At 39.7% G+C, this 15,606-nt stretch overlaps 1 protein-coding gene across 1 annotated transcript in view; it reads right to left on the bottom strand.

The window, feature by feature from the left end:
* Nucleotides 1-15,606, bottom strand: part of FRYL (FRY-like) — a 176,602-nt gene that overhangs the window by 40,612 nt on the left and 120,384 nt on the right. Inside the window, exons 45-47 of the mRNA XM_006872668.1 lie at nt 8,323-8,493; nt 5,125-5,265; nt 59-259 (exon numbers count right to left, since the gene is read on the bottom strand). Coding sequence (XP_006872730.1) covers nt 59-259; nt 5,125-5,265; nt 8,323-8,493 — 513 coding nt within the window. The remainder of the gene's footprint in view (nt 1-58; nt 260-5,124; nt 5,266-8,322; nt 8,494-15,606) is intronic.

Raw genomic sequence — 15,606 nt, 5'->3', positions numbered from 1 at the left:
TAAGAATGAATAAATGAAACTTCCCAACATGACACTTACCAATTCCTGAGCATCTTACCTCAGATATATCAAAATGAAAATCTAAGGTCTTCCCAGGCAACTCTTTAGAGACATTATTAAAAATTTTAGTGAAGGATATCTCAGGAGAACCTGTATCTCCTCCCCCATAGGTCTTGGGGATATCGTTAGGTACGACGAGACTTGCAGAGCGAGATACCACCAGCTTTAATATGTTCAGGGCTTCCTTCCAGTAAGGACTCTGGTTTAAAAAAAAAGATACAAATACAAAAGTTACAAATACATATTTAACTAAGAATATGAATTTTGAATACACTGCAGATTATAAAAATATTATTTCATAAATTAATCATTCAATGTAGAATGTGTTCCTATGGGAGATACAAAAAATATTTGATGAGTTAATTTCTTTCAGTTTTAAGAAGAAAAGAGAAATCTACTTTAGAAGAAAATATAATAGTTATTTGGTGAAGCCCTACTTTGTTGTTGTTAGGTACTGTGGGGTTGGTTCTGACTCACAGCAACCCTATATACAACAGAACAAAATGCTGCCTGGCCCCGTCCAATCATCATAACCTTTGCTATACTTGAGCCCATTGTTGCAGCCACTGTGCCAATCAATGTAGCTCACTGAGGGTCTTCCACTTTTTTTTTTTTACTGACAAGAATGATGTCCTTCTCTAGCGACTAGACCCTCCTGATACCATATCCAAACTACATGCGACTAAGCCTACCATTCTCACTTCTGTAGCATCTGGCTGTACTTCCTCCAAAATTGATTTGTTTGTTCTCCTGGCCTAAGAGCCACTACCGTTGAGTTGATTCTGAGTTACACTGACCCTATAAGACAGAGTAGAACTGACCTATAAGGTTTCTAAGACTAAATTTTTCTGGAAACAGACAGCCTCATCTTTCTCCTGCAGAGCAGCTGGCATGCTTGAAAAACCAACCTTGCAGTTAGCAGCTCAATGCGTAAAAGAACCTTGCCACCAGAGTACTCAATATTCTTTGCTAACACCGTAATTCAAAGGCATCAACTCTTCTGTCTTCTATATTCATCATTCACTTTTTGCATGCATGTGAAACTAATGAAAACACCATGGGTTGGGTCCGGTGCATCCTAATCTTCAAGTTGACATTTTTGTTTTTTAACACTTTAAATAGGTCTTTTGCAGCACATTTTCCTAATGCAATACATCCTTTGATTTCTTGACTGCTGCTTCCATGGGATTGATTGTGAATCCAAGCAAAATGAAATTTTTGACAAGCTTGATTTTTTTCTCCGTTTTATTATGATGTTACTTATTAGTCCAGTTGTGAGGATTTTTGCTTTCTTTATGTTGTGGGGTAATCCATACTGAAGCTGTATATAGTCTTTGATCTTCCACAGTAAGTAATTCAAGTGGCTCTTCACTTTTCAGCAATCAAGGTTGTGTCAACGCATATAAGTCGGAGGCCATGTTCATCATCATCTTAAGAGTACTAGCTCAGCAAACAGACTGAATTAGCACAGTGAAACAACACAACACTGATGCACTTCTTTCCTGATTTTGAACCATGCAGTATCCCACTGTTCCATTCAAACGATGGAATAAACACATTTAAGTATCTGAAATTCCCATTCTTCGCAAGGTTACCCATACTTTATTATGATTTACACAGTTGAATGCCATTGCATAGTCAGTAACAACATATTGTTGTTAAGTGCCATGGAACTGATCCTGACTCATAGCAAGCCTGGATAGGGTTTCCAAAGAGTGGCTGGTGAGACTGAACTGCCAACCTTGCAGTTCAAAACGACTTTGCAGTCCAGCGCATTAACCAGCAGTGCCACACCAGGACTCCAGTAACAACACAGGTAAATATCATTCTAATATTCTTTGCTTCCAGCTAAGATCCACATGACATCAGCTCCACGACCGCTTCTGATTCCTGCTTGAATTTCTGACAAATCCCTTTGGATGTGCTGCTATTACTGATTTTGAATTATCTTCAGCAAATTTTATTTGCATATGATATTAATGACATTATTCAATGATTTCTGCATTCCACTGGATCATTTTTTTTTTTTTTTTAAATGAGCACAAGTATGAAATTCTTCTAGCTGGTTGGCCAGATGTCTTCCAAATTTCTTGGTATGCCATGCATGTTCTTCCCTTTGGGCTTATTAACTCCAGGTCTTGGCACATTTCATTATCATACTTTGTCTTCTCAAGTTGTCCTTTGAAAGTTTCTATTCAACACTCTCACATCGTCAATTCTTCTGTTCGTTTTAGCTACTTTCTACACTTAGGAGCAAGTTTCAGTCTCTTCTGACATTCATTTTAGTCTTTTCTTTCTTTCAGTTTTAGTGACTTTTTACTTTCTGCATGTGTAATATCTTTGGTGTCATTTCACACATTTTATGGTTTTCAGTCATCAGTGATCAATGTGCCCAATCTATTTTTGAAATGGTCTCTAAATTAAGGTAGGATATACTCAGTGCTGTATTTTGGCTCTCTTGCAGATTTGTTTTCATTTTCTTCAGTTTCAACTTGAACTTGCATTATGAATAATTGGTGGTCTGTTCCAGTTGGCCCCTGGTCTTGTTCGGGCTGATGATATTGAGCGTCTCCAGTGTCTCATTCCACAGATGTAGTCAACCTGATTCCTTTGCATTCCATCCGGTGTGGTCCAGATTTTATGTTGTTGAGAAAAGATATTGGCAATGAGTAAGTTGGTCTTGCAAAATTCTATCATGTGGTTAGGGGGCAGTCACATCATAGCTCGGGTGTTGGGGAGGGCAATACACAAGAAGGGGAGGGGGATGGAAATACAAGGTAGACAAGGGAACACTTAGGTAGGTTTGCATGGGCTACGTGGGACAGGGTAAATAGTGATGTAAGCTCAACCTTGGAACAACAGGGCTCTGTGATACAGGGATCGAGGCATAGACTGAGCAGGTAAAAGAGGGGAAATAACAATGTAAGATGCTTGACTGTCTTATGGATATCGGTTTCCCTTGCCTACTATTGTACAATAAGACACATGAGTGGGATAGAGAGGAATATCAGGAAACATGATTACAGAAAACCTGTAAAGCCTGTGTTCAGCCTATAACTGACTGAAATGCCTAAAAGGGGTTCTACACCTTGTCCACTGAAACAGGTTGTTAACCGATGACGCATGGAGGGGGTTGTAATCATTGCAGTGAAACAAAATATGATAGGTTGAGTGCAAAACCGATGTTCTCCCATCACTCAATTCACAGTTCAGTTCACAATAAAAACTTAAAAAACAAAAATTCTATCATGTGATCTACATCATTTCTATAATCAAGTCCATATTTTCCAAGTAATGATCCTTCTTTGTTTTCAAATTTCGCATTCTAGTCAGTAGCAATTATCAATACATATTGATTGCATGGTTGATTAATTTCAACTTGAAGAAGTTGGTAAAAATAATTTCTTCATGTTTGGCATTAGTTGTTGTTGTTGTTAAGTGCCGTGGAGTTGATGCCGACTCATAGGGACCCTGTACAGGGTTTCTGAGGCTGTAAATCTTTATGGGAGCAGAAAGCCTCATCTTTCTCCCCAAACAGCTGGTAGTCGAACTGCTGACCTTGCGGTTCACAGCCCAATTCGTAACCACTATGCTACCAGAGCTCCTTTTGGCCTTAGTAATCAGTGCTAAAAGGTGAGGGCTGGTCTTCCTTAGACGTGTATAGCTATCCTATCTGTCAGCACTGTAGTTCATGCTACATCTTGAAATATTCTGTTTGACAACGAATGCGAAACCATTTGTCACTCCTGGTATAGTAGTCCGTAGGATTATCTGATACAAAATGGCCAAACACCAGTCCAGTCCAGCTCACGAATGTGTAGGATACTGATCTTCAAATGTTTCACTACTGTTAACTTCCAAATTTCCTAGATTTATACTCCGTACATTCCTGGTTCCAATTATTAATGGATGTTCGTCGTTGCTTCTTCTCGTTTTGAGTCGTGCCACCGCAGCAAAGGAATGTTCTGAAACAACTCCATCCATACCATTAGGTATGACTCACTTTTCAAGAGGCAGCTCTTCTCCAATCATCTTCTGAATGGCACCCAAGCAGAGGGGCTCAATGGATAACATATCAGACAAAAGTTCCACTGCTATTCCTAAGGTTTTCACTGGCCAAATTTTTTAGAAGTAGATCGCCAGGTCCCTCTTCCTATCCTGTCTGATAGTAGAAGCTCAGCTGAAACCTGTCCACCATGGCCTTTTAAATACTGGTGGCGCAGTTTCCAGCATTAGAGACATGCAAACTACCACAGTACAACAAGCTGAAGATGCACAAAGCTTGACTTACTGTGGGATAAAATACAAAAGAGAAACAGGATCACTAAAGAATTTAAGTTTTCAATATGTGCAGATCGATTTTCCAGGATAAAAAGAGCTGTCTGGATTTCCTAAGTATTTAGGGAAAATCTTGATGATGTTTGATTATGTTTAGACATAGGCTAGAACATCAACTCATGACCAGCCAAGCATCTCCATTTCTAAAATTTTGCTTTGGTGAATGCAGACAGAACTAGAATGCACACACAAAATATTTATCTGTAAAGACTCTTAAAAAGTTTGGTCTCTGATCATTGGCAAAGCTGACGTGCTTATCCAGGCCTTTCTGATTACTAGCATAGAGACCAGGTGGCTCTTCACTGTTTACCTTTAAATTAAGTCTGATTTTCTACTTTCTGAATTTCTAGCACGTTATATCAGACACACAAAAAAAGTACTATTATTTTTTGTTTTGTTTTCATCCTATAGAATGTAGTTAGAAATAGAAATGTACAAAAGCAACAACCATGTGTGGGAATCCACATCTCCAGAGATGGTGACCTTCTGCCCTGTATGTACATACTGCAGTTTTAACCGAAATGCAGATCCACAGATACAACTTTAAAAATCACAAATAGGAACCATATCAGTCCTACTATTAAATAGCGACCTACTCACTTAACATTGAAAACATTTTTACCACGTTGTGACTATCCGGAAAGCCTAATTTATGGATTAACCAATTCACTACTCCTGGACACTTACGGTCATTTCTAATTTGTTACAATTATTACAGTCACTCACCTGTACATATTTGCCAATAATCTTTATAATCTCCAAATTAAATTGCTTGACCGGAGCAGCAGAGAGGTCAATATGACTCAGAAGACTATAGATGATCTGTAATAATGATTGCTGCATGCTTGATAATCCTTTTTCTAACAACTAAAAGAAATATTAAAAAGCATACTTTGATCAGCTTAAGGAAAATGTCAATATTTACATTTGTGATACTGGAAAACAAAAAAATAGCTTTAATTCAGGAGTTGTTTTGGGTTAGATGGTTAGCAATGCAGAGTTTAAGATGCTAAAGATAACGTCTATCATTTTCGCTTTTTCTTGGCTCAGAGAGGAGAATGAAATATTATTTTAAAAATAATAATCTTAGGATTGTCTCTGATTTACTTAGCTGCCAACCGCAAGGTCAGCAGTTCAAAACTACCAGCTGCTCTGCAGGAGAAAGGTGAGGCTTTCTGCTCCTGTAAAGATTTACAGCCTTGGAAACCCTGTTCAGGGTCGCTATGGGTTGGAATCGACTCAACGGCAGTTAACTACAACAACAACAACACATTGTAGGCTAAGGGAAAACCCAGTATACCAGTATCACCAAAGGATAATTACACCCCAACATCCCCACCAGCTCTCTTCAAAGCTAGAAGACACTGGACATTTTTTAAATTTCTCTGAGCCTTGAGTTTTTAAAAGTACAAAATAGTAATTCTACCTATGCCTTTCAAAGGGTTTTGAGGGGCAGATGAAATGTAAATTAATGTCACTTTAAACACATGTAGCTAGTTTTGGTGTGGTGCTGTAAGATCAGCACTGGACTGCTAACCAACAAGTTCGGCAGTTCAAACCCACCAGTCGTTCCTTGAAACTCTATACAGGGTTGCTAAGAGAACTGATTCGATAATAGTGTAGTGGTTATGGGTCAGGCTGCTAAACTCAGGGTCAGCAGTTTGAAATTACCGGCCATTCCACAGAAGAAAGGAGTTCTGGTAGCGTAGTGGTTACAAATTGAGCTGCAAGCCACAAGGTCAGCAGTTCGAAACCACCAGCGGTTCCGCAGGAGAAAGATGAGGCGGTCTGCTCCCGTAAAGATTTATAGCCTCGGAAACCCTGTGTTAGGGTCGCTATGAGTCGGAACCGACTCCACGGCACACAACAACAACACCCACAGGAGAAAGATAAGGCTTTCTGCTCCCGTAAGATTTACAGCCTCAGAAACCCTATGCAGGGTGGTTATGAGTTGGAACCAACTCCATAGCACTAACAAGTTAGTTTTAGTACTATGTTGACGTTAAGTGCCGTGAAGTCTGTTCCGACCCACAGCGACCCTGCATAGGGTTTCCAAGGAGTAGGTGGTGAGCTTGAACAGCCAACCTAGTGGTTTAAGCCAACTTTGCAGTCCAGGGCATTAACCCGCAGCGCCACATGAGGACTCCTTTAATGCTATCGCTGGCACTAAATTTGAAAATTATTAGTAATGCTAAAAGAATACAAAAACCATCCCGACTCGTATCAACCCTATGGGAGAGTCGAGTTGCTCCACAGGATTTCTGCAGCTGTAAATCTTTGTGAAAGCAGACTGCCTCATCTTTCTCCTGAGAAGTGGTTGATGAGTTTAAACTGATGACCTTTTGGTTTGCAGCCCAATGCTTAGCCCGCTGCACCACCAGGGCTCCTAATAAAAGGATTGTTGTTGTTGTTGTGAAGTTGAGTTAGTTCGGACTCAATAACTTACACTAACAAGAATAAAATTTGAGGCAGAAGCATTCTCCATACACAACGGAAAATGTTGTCAGTGTAAGGTACACAACAGTTGCCAGTTCCAGACATGAGAAACCTGTGACTGGATCTTTAGGGAAAACTGAGGAGCCCAGTGGTGGTGCTACAGCCAAGCACTACATTTGTTAACCAATAGTTTGGTGGTTCAAACGCACCCAATGGTTCCACAGGAGAAAGACCTATTGATCTTACAATCATCTTTTAGATCATTCTAGGAGGTCATTCTACTTTGTCACACGGGTTTGTTGTGAGTTGAAATGGATGCAACAGCACCTTAACAACAACAACATTGTTACCGTAATGGTGAGCTTTTCAACAGCACAAATGTGAAGATGGTCTAAGGCCCTGGGTTAAATTCAGAGCCAAAGATGGCCTGGTTTTATGTTGACTCTTGTCCCACACGGTTAGTATAAGATAAACCTAGTGACATGCATTCATTCCATCTAGGAAGCTATCAGGAAGGTATCAGGTCACATCATTGGCTCAGTTAAACCTAAATCTGATAGAAGCAAACCATCAAAACCAACACTTAAAAAAACCCATAGCAGCCATGAAGCACTTGGAAATTAACCCAACTTAAATCTTTGTGCTATGAGCCATGGTTAAACTGTTAACTCAGCTGTAATTGTTTTTAAGTTTGTATAGCATTATGTTGTTGCTGTTAAGTGCTGTTGAGTCGGTTCTGACTCACAACAGCCTTGTTTTGGGTTTTTGAGGAGCAACTGGTGGGTTTGAACCACCGACCTTGCAGTCTAGTGCTTATACTATAGTGCCACACCAGGACTATTTAATTTCTAGGGGCCAACTTTTTGGAAAAGAAAGCATTCCTTTATTATAAACTGACAAATATTATACGTGAATAGGAATTTCTTCCTTTTGAGCTTGTCTCTGTACCTGCTAAATGATTTACATGATTTACATTTAGAGACATGAAGTTGTTTCTTTAGGTATCAAGAGATTAATGTTAACATTATATGATGTTCTAGGGCTATTTTTTTTTTTAATGATTTCAGTTTTAGAGCCTCCCACAAATGATATTTTAGATTAGGAAGCAAATGTATCATTGAAATAAAAATGCAGATGGTAGAAATATCGCATTGTTATTAGTGGTAGTATTAAGCTGTAAAATTACATGCTGTATATTATTAAAAGCTGTATTATCATTATTATATTTTGTATGCTTGTATTTTTATTATGGAGTCTTAGTGTGGCACTCTAGGATAAGCACTGGACTGCCCACCACAAGGTAAGTGGTTCAAACCCATCAGCAGTTCTTCAGAAACCTTATGTAGGGTCACTATGAGTTGGAAACTGACTTGTCGGCATTTAGCAACAGCAAATTTTATTTTAGAAAGGATTTCAAAGGCAAGAATGAATTTTGCAAAAACAACATTAACCACCGTTTTCTGAGATCCAAACCAATAAAAACTTTACCTCTGCGAGATAAGTCACAAGACTGAACGTGGTGTTGGAGAAGGAGTCGTGCAGGTATCTACACACTACATTGATCCAGTTAGAACAGTCTCTGGAGTATGTGTGTGTGCTGTACAAACTCATCATGTGAGCCAGATTGACAAGTGTGGGACACTTCTCTTCTGCACACACCTAGGAAACAAGCACAGTTAGTTCATTCACTTATAACCAAGATGCATAAGGTTACACTTGATTTTACATAAAATTTATCAATCTAATGAAATAATTTGGAAGTTTATTTTAAAGTTTTCATATACTCCAGTGAAGGACAGTAGAAAAATTATAGAGAGAGAAAAAAGAAGCATAAAACACTCTTATGACAATAAAGACACAAAATGGAAATGTGTTGTGTACATCCAGTACTACGGAAAGTGTTAAACAATAAGGCTTTTTTCAATGTTTCGGGAAACTATTTGGGGGTAAAAACCCATACGTTGCTTTGTAAACCTCACACATCGTTCCAGAACTATTCTGTAAAAAATTGCTTTGTAAAATTCAATGCACAAGTGTCAAAACATGTCAAGTCAAGCATGGAACCCACGGGGAGCTTCGGGGCTCTTGTGCCAGCAAAGAATATTGTGTTCTTAAGTAGAGCAGTCAGTTGCAGAGATTCATAACACGTGTGATCTATTCAAAGGCCTTTTATCATTAGAACGCTGATTAAAAAACTATGTCCTGCATCTACAATGGTTGATAATCTGCAGGGTGGGTCCCTAACTGGTCTTCAGAAAAAGATCTAAAGCTCTAAGACCTTTGAGCAATCTTTCTGGGGTCCCTTCAAAATGTATTGGATGATCCCTGGCCACTTGTGGGGGATACCTGAGTAATGCAGAACTAGCAAACAGCCATGCTAGTATTACACCCCAGCTATCATAAAGGAGCTCTGGTAGCGTAGTGGTTACGAATCGGGCTGCGAACATTAAGGTCAGTGGTTCGAAACTACCAGCCGCTCCGCGGGAGAAAGATGAGGCTTTCTACTCCCGTAAAGATTTACACCCTCGGAAACCCTGTACAGGGTCGCTATGGGTTGGAACCGACTCGATGGCACTTAACAACAACAACAATCATAAAATGCTAACCAGGTGTCGCTGGGTTGATTATCAGTCATGGGGACCCCATGTGTGTCAGAGTGGAACTGTGTTCCACGAAGTTTTCAGTGCTTGATTTCTCAGAAGTGATTCACTGGGCTTTCATCCATAATACATCTGGATGGAATCGATCCACCAACCTCTGGGTTAGCAGTTGAGCACTTACCCATTTGTGCCACCTAAGAGGCCTCATAAAAGGCTAGCTTCATTTTAATTCCTATTTTTAGTTTAGTTTTTTTTTTGTTACCTTATTAATGTTTCATGGCATTTTCAAAACCTGTCTCAAGTAGTAAGCAAAGTAGAGTAGAGATTTTCAACTTTCCAATGGATTTTACTTTGAAAGTTCAGAAGACATTTAATACATTTAACCAACTGCCATCAAGTCCATTCCAACTCAGTGATCCTCTGAGTACATAGGGTACCTGAGACTATAAATCTTTACAGGAGCAGACAGCCTCATCTTTCTTCCTTCCTTGGAGCTGGTGGGTTTGAACTGTTGACCTTACAGTTAGCAGCCCAACACCTAATCCATAATACCATGGTTTGTTGTTGTTAAGTGCCGTCGAGTTGGTTCCAACTCACGGTGGTGGTGGTAAGTGCCGTTGAGTCAGTTCCGACTCATACTGACCCTTTATAGGGTTTCCAAGGAACAGCTGCTAAGCGTGAACTGCCGACCTTGTGGTTCAGTGCCACACCTTCATCATTTGGATGTCATTACTGGCCAGGCTCAAGACAAGAAGACAGCAGCAATGTATACAGACAATTAGCCCAGTACCTTGGAAGTTATCCTGTAAAATCAAATGCAGCCGATTTCATGCAGTTATCTGTTGCCCAAAAAATAGGCATCAGGCAGACAAGGGAATATTTGGTTGATATGTATTTTCTTATGTATTCTAAAATATTTTCTATTATTAAAAAGCACAAATATGTAAAAACTTACAATTTGTTAAAAAATTTTCAATATTAAAAACCGTTCCAGAAGGAGATAAAACAGATATGTAATATCTTTAAAATGTATTTTTCTAAGACTAATAAAAAAAATCAACTATTTTTGAACAGGGCAAAATTTCTTGGAATGTGCACTATGCAATTTTATAACAGAGCAAATGACTGAAGATTTCATTTCAGAAGTTTTGAATGATCAGGTTAAAATATGATTGAAATAGGATGTCTTATAACATACTTTTGCTAGCACACCTTTCTGTCATAGTGACTACAGCTCAAGATCCCAGCATTTGTCCTAAGTGTTGTCTCATTTGGAAATGCTGGGCTCTGGAGTGCACAGCCTGTATAACTAAGGATATTTGCATAATGAGGAAGCACAAAATGGCTGAAAATTACTCTCAACAGTTCCAAGTGAGAGAATGATTAAGAAATCAATTTAATCCATGTCCCGCGGGTCGCTAAAAGCATACAGAGACGGAGCCTTTTTGTGCCGCTCAGTAGGAAGAAAACAGACTTAAAAATAACCTACAGAATCACAGACGGCCAGATTTGATTTTTAAAAGACAGAAATGATATTTGTGAATTTCCCGTCCTGCTGTGAAGGAGACAATCAAGGGGCAGCAACATCGTTAAAGACAGGCCTTGTGACTGACTCACTTAGGCCAACACTTAGCAAGTGGTTATTTAACACATTTCAGCTGCCACTCTCAAATGCTTCAAACTCCCCTTTTTAGGGGATTTATGCCTTGGATTCTCTTGAACTCTCAAATTAGGCCAATATACATTTTCTCCCTCATTATTTACTTTCTTATTCATAATACAAAAACAAAAACCTTATTTACAATATTTCTCCAATGATGTCATTAGAATATTAAAATGAAAGTCATTTTAATCCGTTGATATCTTGCATCACACTTTCAGGCCTTAGTAAGGCAAATACAAGGAGCTCTGGTAGAGCTGTGGGTTAGGCACTGGGTTACTAACTGCAATGTGGGTGGTTCAAACCTGCCAGTCCTTCTGCAGGAGAAAAGATGAGGCTGTTGTTCCTGTAAAGGTTTATAGTCTCAGAAACCCTGTATAGGGTTCATTATGTTGTTGTTGTTGTTAGGTGCCATCAAGTTGGTACCAACTCATAGCGACCCTATGCACAACAGAATGAAACACTGCCTAGTCCTGGACTAACCTCACAATTGTTGCCACACTTGAGCCTACTAAGCTGACATACTGTCAATCCATCTCACTGAGGGTCTTCGTATTTATTCTGACCCTCCACCTCACCAAACATGATATCCTTCTCCAGCAACTGGTCTTTCCTGATAATATGTCCAAAGTATGAGAGACGGAGTTTGGTCATCCTGGCCTCCAAGGAGCGCTCTGGCTGCACCTCTTCCAAGACAGATTTGTTGGTTCTTTTGGCAGCTCTTCTGACACTGATGTATTCCTTCCATCTTCTTTTGATGCTTTCTGCATCATTCAATAATTTTCCCAGAGAATTCTTCAATAACGAAAGTTGAGGCTTGAATTTTTTCTTCAGTTCCCCGGCTTGAGAAATGCTGAGAATGTTCTTCCCTTTTGGTTTTCTGATTCTAGATTTTTGCACATTTCATTATAATATTTGACTTTGTCTTCTAGAGCTGACCTTTCAAATTTTCTGTTAATCTCTTGGACCTCCCTCATTTTCTTTAGCATGTTTATGCTGGAGAGCAAGTTTCAGTGTCTCTTCTGACATCCATTTTGATCTTTTTCTTCTTTCTTGTCTTCTTAATGACTTTTTGCTTTCTTCCTGTATTGATGTTCTTAATGTCATCCACAATTCTTCTGGTCTTCAGTTTTTAGTGTTTAATGTATCAAATCTGTTCTTCAGAGGATCTCTAAATTCAGGTGGGAATATGTTCAAGGTCGTATTTTGGCTCTCGTGGAACTGTTCATTATAAGTGGGAATAAATAGAAGGTCAGAAAAAAGAAGGAGACCACCACCGAGATGGACTGGCATAGTGGCGGTAGCTATGGGGCTCAAATAGCAACGACTGTGAGTTTGGTGCAGGACCAAGCAGTGTTTCCTTCTGTTGTGCATAGGGTCACTAAGAGTAGTTGCCCACTTAATGGCACCTACCAACAACAACATGAGTGGGAATTGATTCAATGGCAATGAATTTGGTTTGGTTTCAAACGCAAATACATGTTGTGGTAACCTTTAGGCGTTGAACAAGCATTTCATTTCTAACCATAATTAACTATTTATTTTCTCTTGATATTTAATATTCTGTTGAACTAGTTTATGAAGTAAAACCAAGAACAGGAGACATTCTTGTCTTTTTCCCTATTACTGGAGCTTTTATTTGAGAAACAAAGATATGTTTCTATTAACTTATGACACTGGCTCTTCTTTTTAAATACAGGCTTGAAAAAAAAAATCATTTTCAGAATCTCCATATTGAAATTTTATTTAGAATTTTAATTAGGGATTGGACTCAATCCTGTGTTTGATGAAGTATCTCCTTGTTGTTTACTATAAATCATGTATCAAGATAACAGGATCCCTGGGTAATACCAAAGTGAAGCACATGGCCACTAAACAAAAGGTTGGAGGTTTGAGTGCACCCTGAAATGCCTAAAAAAACAAACAAAACACAAAAGCTTGGCAATCTACTTTAGAGAGAAAGTAGCCACTGAAAAGCCAGCGGAGCTTCCACAGCTATATTGGCACAGACATGAGTTGGAATGGACTCAACAGTAACTGGTCTGTTTTATCAAAGCTCTTATTACTGTTAATGTAACTAATTGGGCCGGTAGTATTCTTTCATTAAACTGGTGTCCAGAAATAAGCCTGCCCTTGTGGTTAAGTGTCATTGAGTTGGTTCCAATTCATAGTTACTTTGCACAAGGTTTTAAAATTGCAGTTGATGAGTTTGAACCTCTGGTTTGCAACCCATGTTATGTTATAACAACCATACCAGGACTTTAAGCTTGCCCTTGTTATTGTTAAGTGCCGTTGAGTCAGTTCCGACTCATAGCGGTGTTCTATAGGGTTTTCAAAGGAGCTCTGGTAGCGTAATGGTTACGAATCAGGCTGCTAACCTCATGGTCAGCAGTTAGAAACTACCAGCTGTTCTGCGGGAGAAAGATGAGGCTTTCTGCTCCCGTAAAGATTTACAGCCTCAGAAACCTGTACAGGGGTCTCTATGAGTCGGAACCGACTCCACGGCACATAACAACTACAATAGGGTTTTCAAGATGCGGTTGGTGGGTTTGAACTGCTAACTTGTAGATAGCAGCCCGGTGCTTATGTTACAGCACCACACCAGGACTCTAAGCTTGCCCTCACCAGTGCTGAAATCTAAGCCTCGGAGGTGGGTGTTTTATATGGTTTGCTGCTGGCTTACTCTTGCCATTTACTAAAGTGCTATTTGTTACATGAATCTCAACTCTTAAAACATTTTCTTCTAACAAGCTATTTCAGAGGATTTTATTTGCTATTCCCTCTAATTGCAAAATTCATTGGTTTTCAACTAGTGCTTTTAGCTAGGGTATCTTCTGTTGCTATGCCTTCTCTTCCCCTGCTGTACATAATAACCGATACATTTATATAACTCCTTCTTGTAGCTGTTTGTATTTTTACTCTCAAAAGCTTTTGTCCCAATACTCACTGACTGACAACAAAAAGAGAAAATTATTCAATTTAAGTAGAAGGCAAGCTACTTGAGAGTTCTTTTTTGGTTAAGAGAAGAAAGTATTTACAATAACAAAGGTCAATTTCCTATTCTTTTAAAATTAAGATTAGGATATTTTAAAATAAGTATTAAGAGATGGTTTAAACATACCTACATTTCTGCTTTCAGAACTGTACGATGAGAGGGAGAGAGCCAGATAAGGAAGAAAATAACGCACAGTGCAGAGAAGGAAGATGAAGAGAACGGATGTTTAGAGGGAAAAAGGCAAACATCCAAAAAGAGACTACTGAGACTGCCTATGCATGCTATGCCCACTTCTTCCTTTGTACATGCTCTTTCTACTGCCTAGAAAACTTCCACCGCCAGCTTGCCCCTCACAGACACACCTCACTTTGATTATTCCTATTCCACCTACAATGTCAGCTCAGAAATGACATTCTCTAGGCAGTCTTCTAAGGAGCCCTGGTAGGTAGATAGTGGAATATGAACTGAGCTACTAACCACAAGCTCAGTAGTTCAAATCTACCTGGCACTCTTCAGGAGAAAAATGAGGCTTTCTGCTCCCCTAATGATTTATAGCCTTAGAAACCCCAAACAGGGTTGCTAAGAATCAGAACTGACTCGGTGGCCCACAACCACCACCACTACCAGGCAGACTTTTGATTTACGTGCGCCTATATTTACGTGTTCAAGATTCTGAAAAATACTGGAGGCATCATAGACTGCCAGAAGAACAAGCAGGCCTGTGTTGGAAGAAGTACAACGGAGTGCTCCTTAGAAGCCATCATGATGAGATTTCATTCCTCATACTTTGGACATGTTATGAGGAGGGACCAGTCTCTGGAGGAGAACATTATGCTGGGTAAGGTGGAAGGTCGGCAAACAAAAGGAAGACCCATAATGAGTACATTGGCACAGTGGCAGTTAACAATGGGCTCAAGTGTAACAATTGTGAGGTGGCACAGGGCCGGGCAGTGTTTTTCTCTGTTGTGCATAGGGCAACAAAGCCCTATGCCCTCCTGTTGCACTTTTTGAACTATAATGTTATTGTCTACATCCATGACTGAACCCCCCAGTAAAAGCGCCACAAGGCTAAGTGTCCTATCTATTTTGTTTATCAAGATTTGGTGCTAAGTCAGTATTTGGTGTGGTGCTGTAGGATCAGCACTGGACTACAAAACACAAGGTTGGCAGTTCAAACCCACCAGCTGCTCCTCGGGAAACTTATACAGGGTCACTATGAGTTGGAACCAACTTGATGGCACTTAACAACAACAGAAACAACATTTGGTAGTGAAGAAATGAATGATGGGCCGGCAATGTCTGGTGCATGGGGTCCCCAGCTGATCTCCTCCCTCCCTGCCTTCCTCGGATGGTGGCTGTTTATGCTGGATGTATGGCCAGAGACGGGTAAGGATCACGTGGAACCTCGGCTACTTAAGACAGAGCCATTGCCATGCTGCAATGAGTCTCAATGACTGGTAAGACTGAGGAATTCGCACTGACCACCTAAGACAGGCAGCGTCCCTTAAACAATCAAT

This window comes from Chrysochloris asiatica, unplaced genomic scaffold, assembly GCF_000296735.1.
Source record: "Chrysochloris asiatica unplaced genomic scaffold, ChrAsi1.0 scaffold00209, whole genome shotgun sequence".
NCBI lineage: Eukaryota > Metazoa > Chordata > Mammalia > Afrosoricida > Chrysochloridae > Chrysochloris > Chrysochloris asiatica.
Note: the sequence above shows the minus strand (reverse complement) of the source record. Positions and strands in the feature narration are given on the sequence as shown.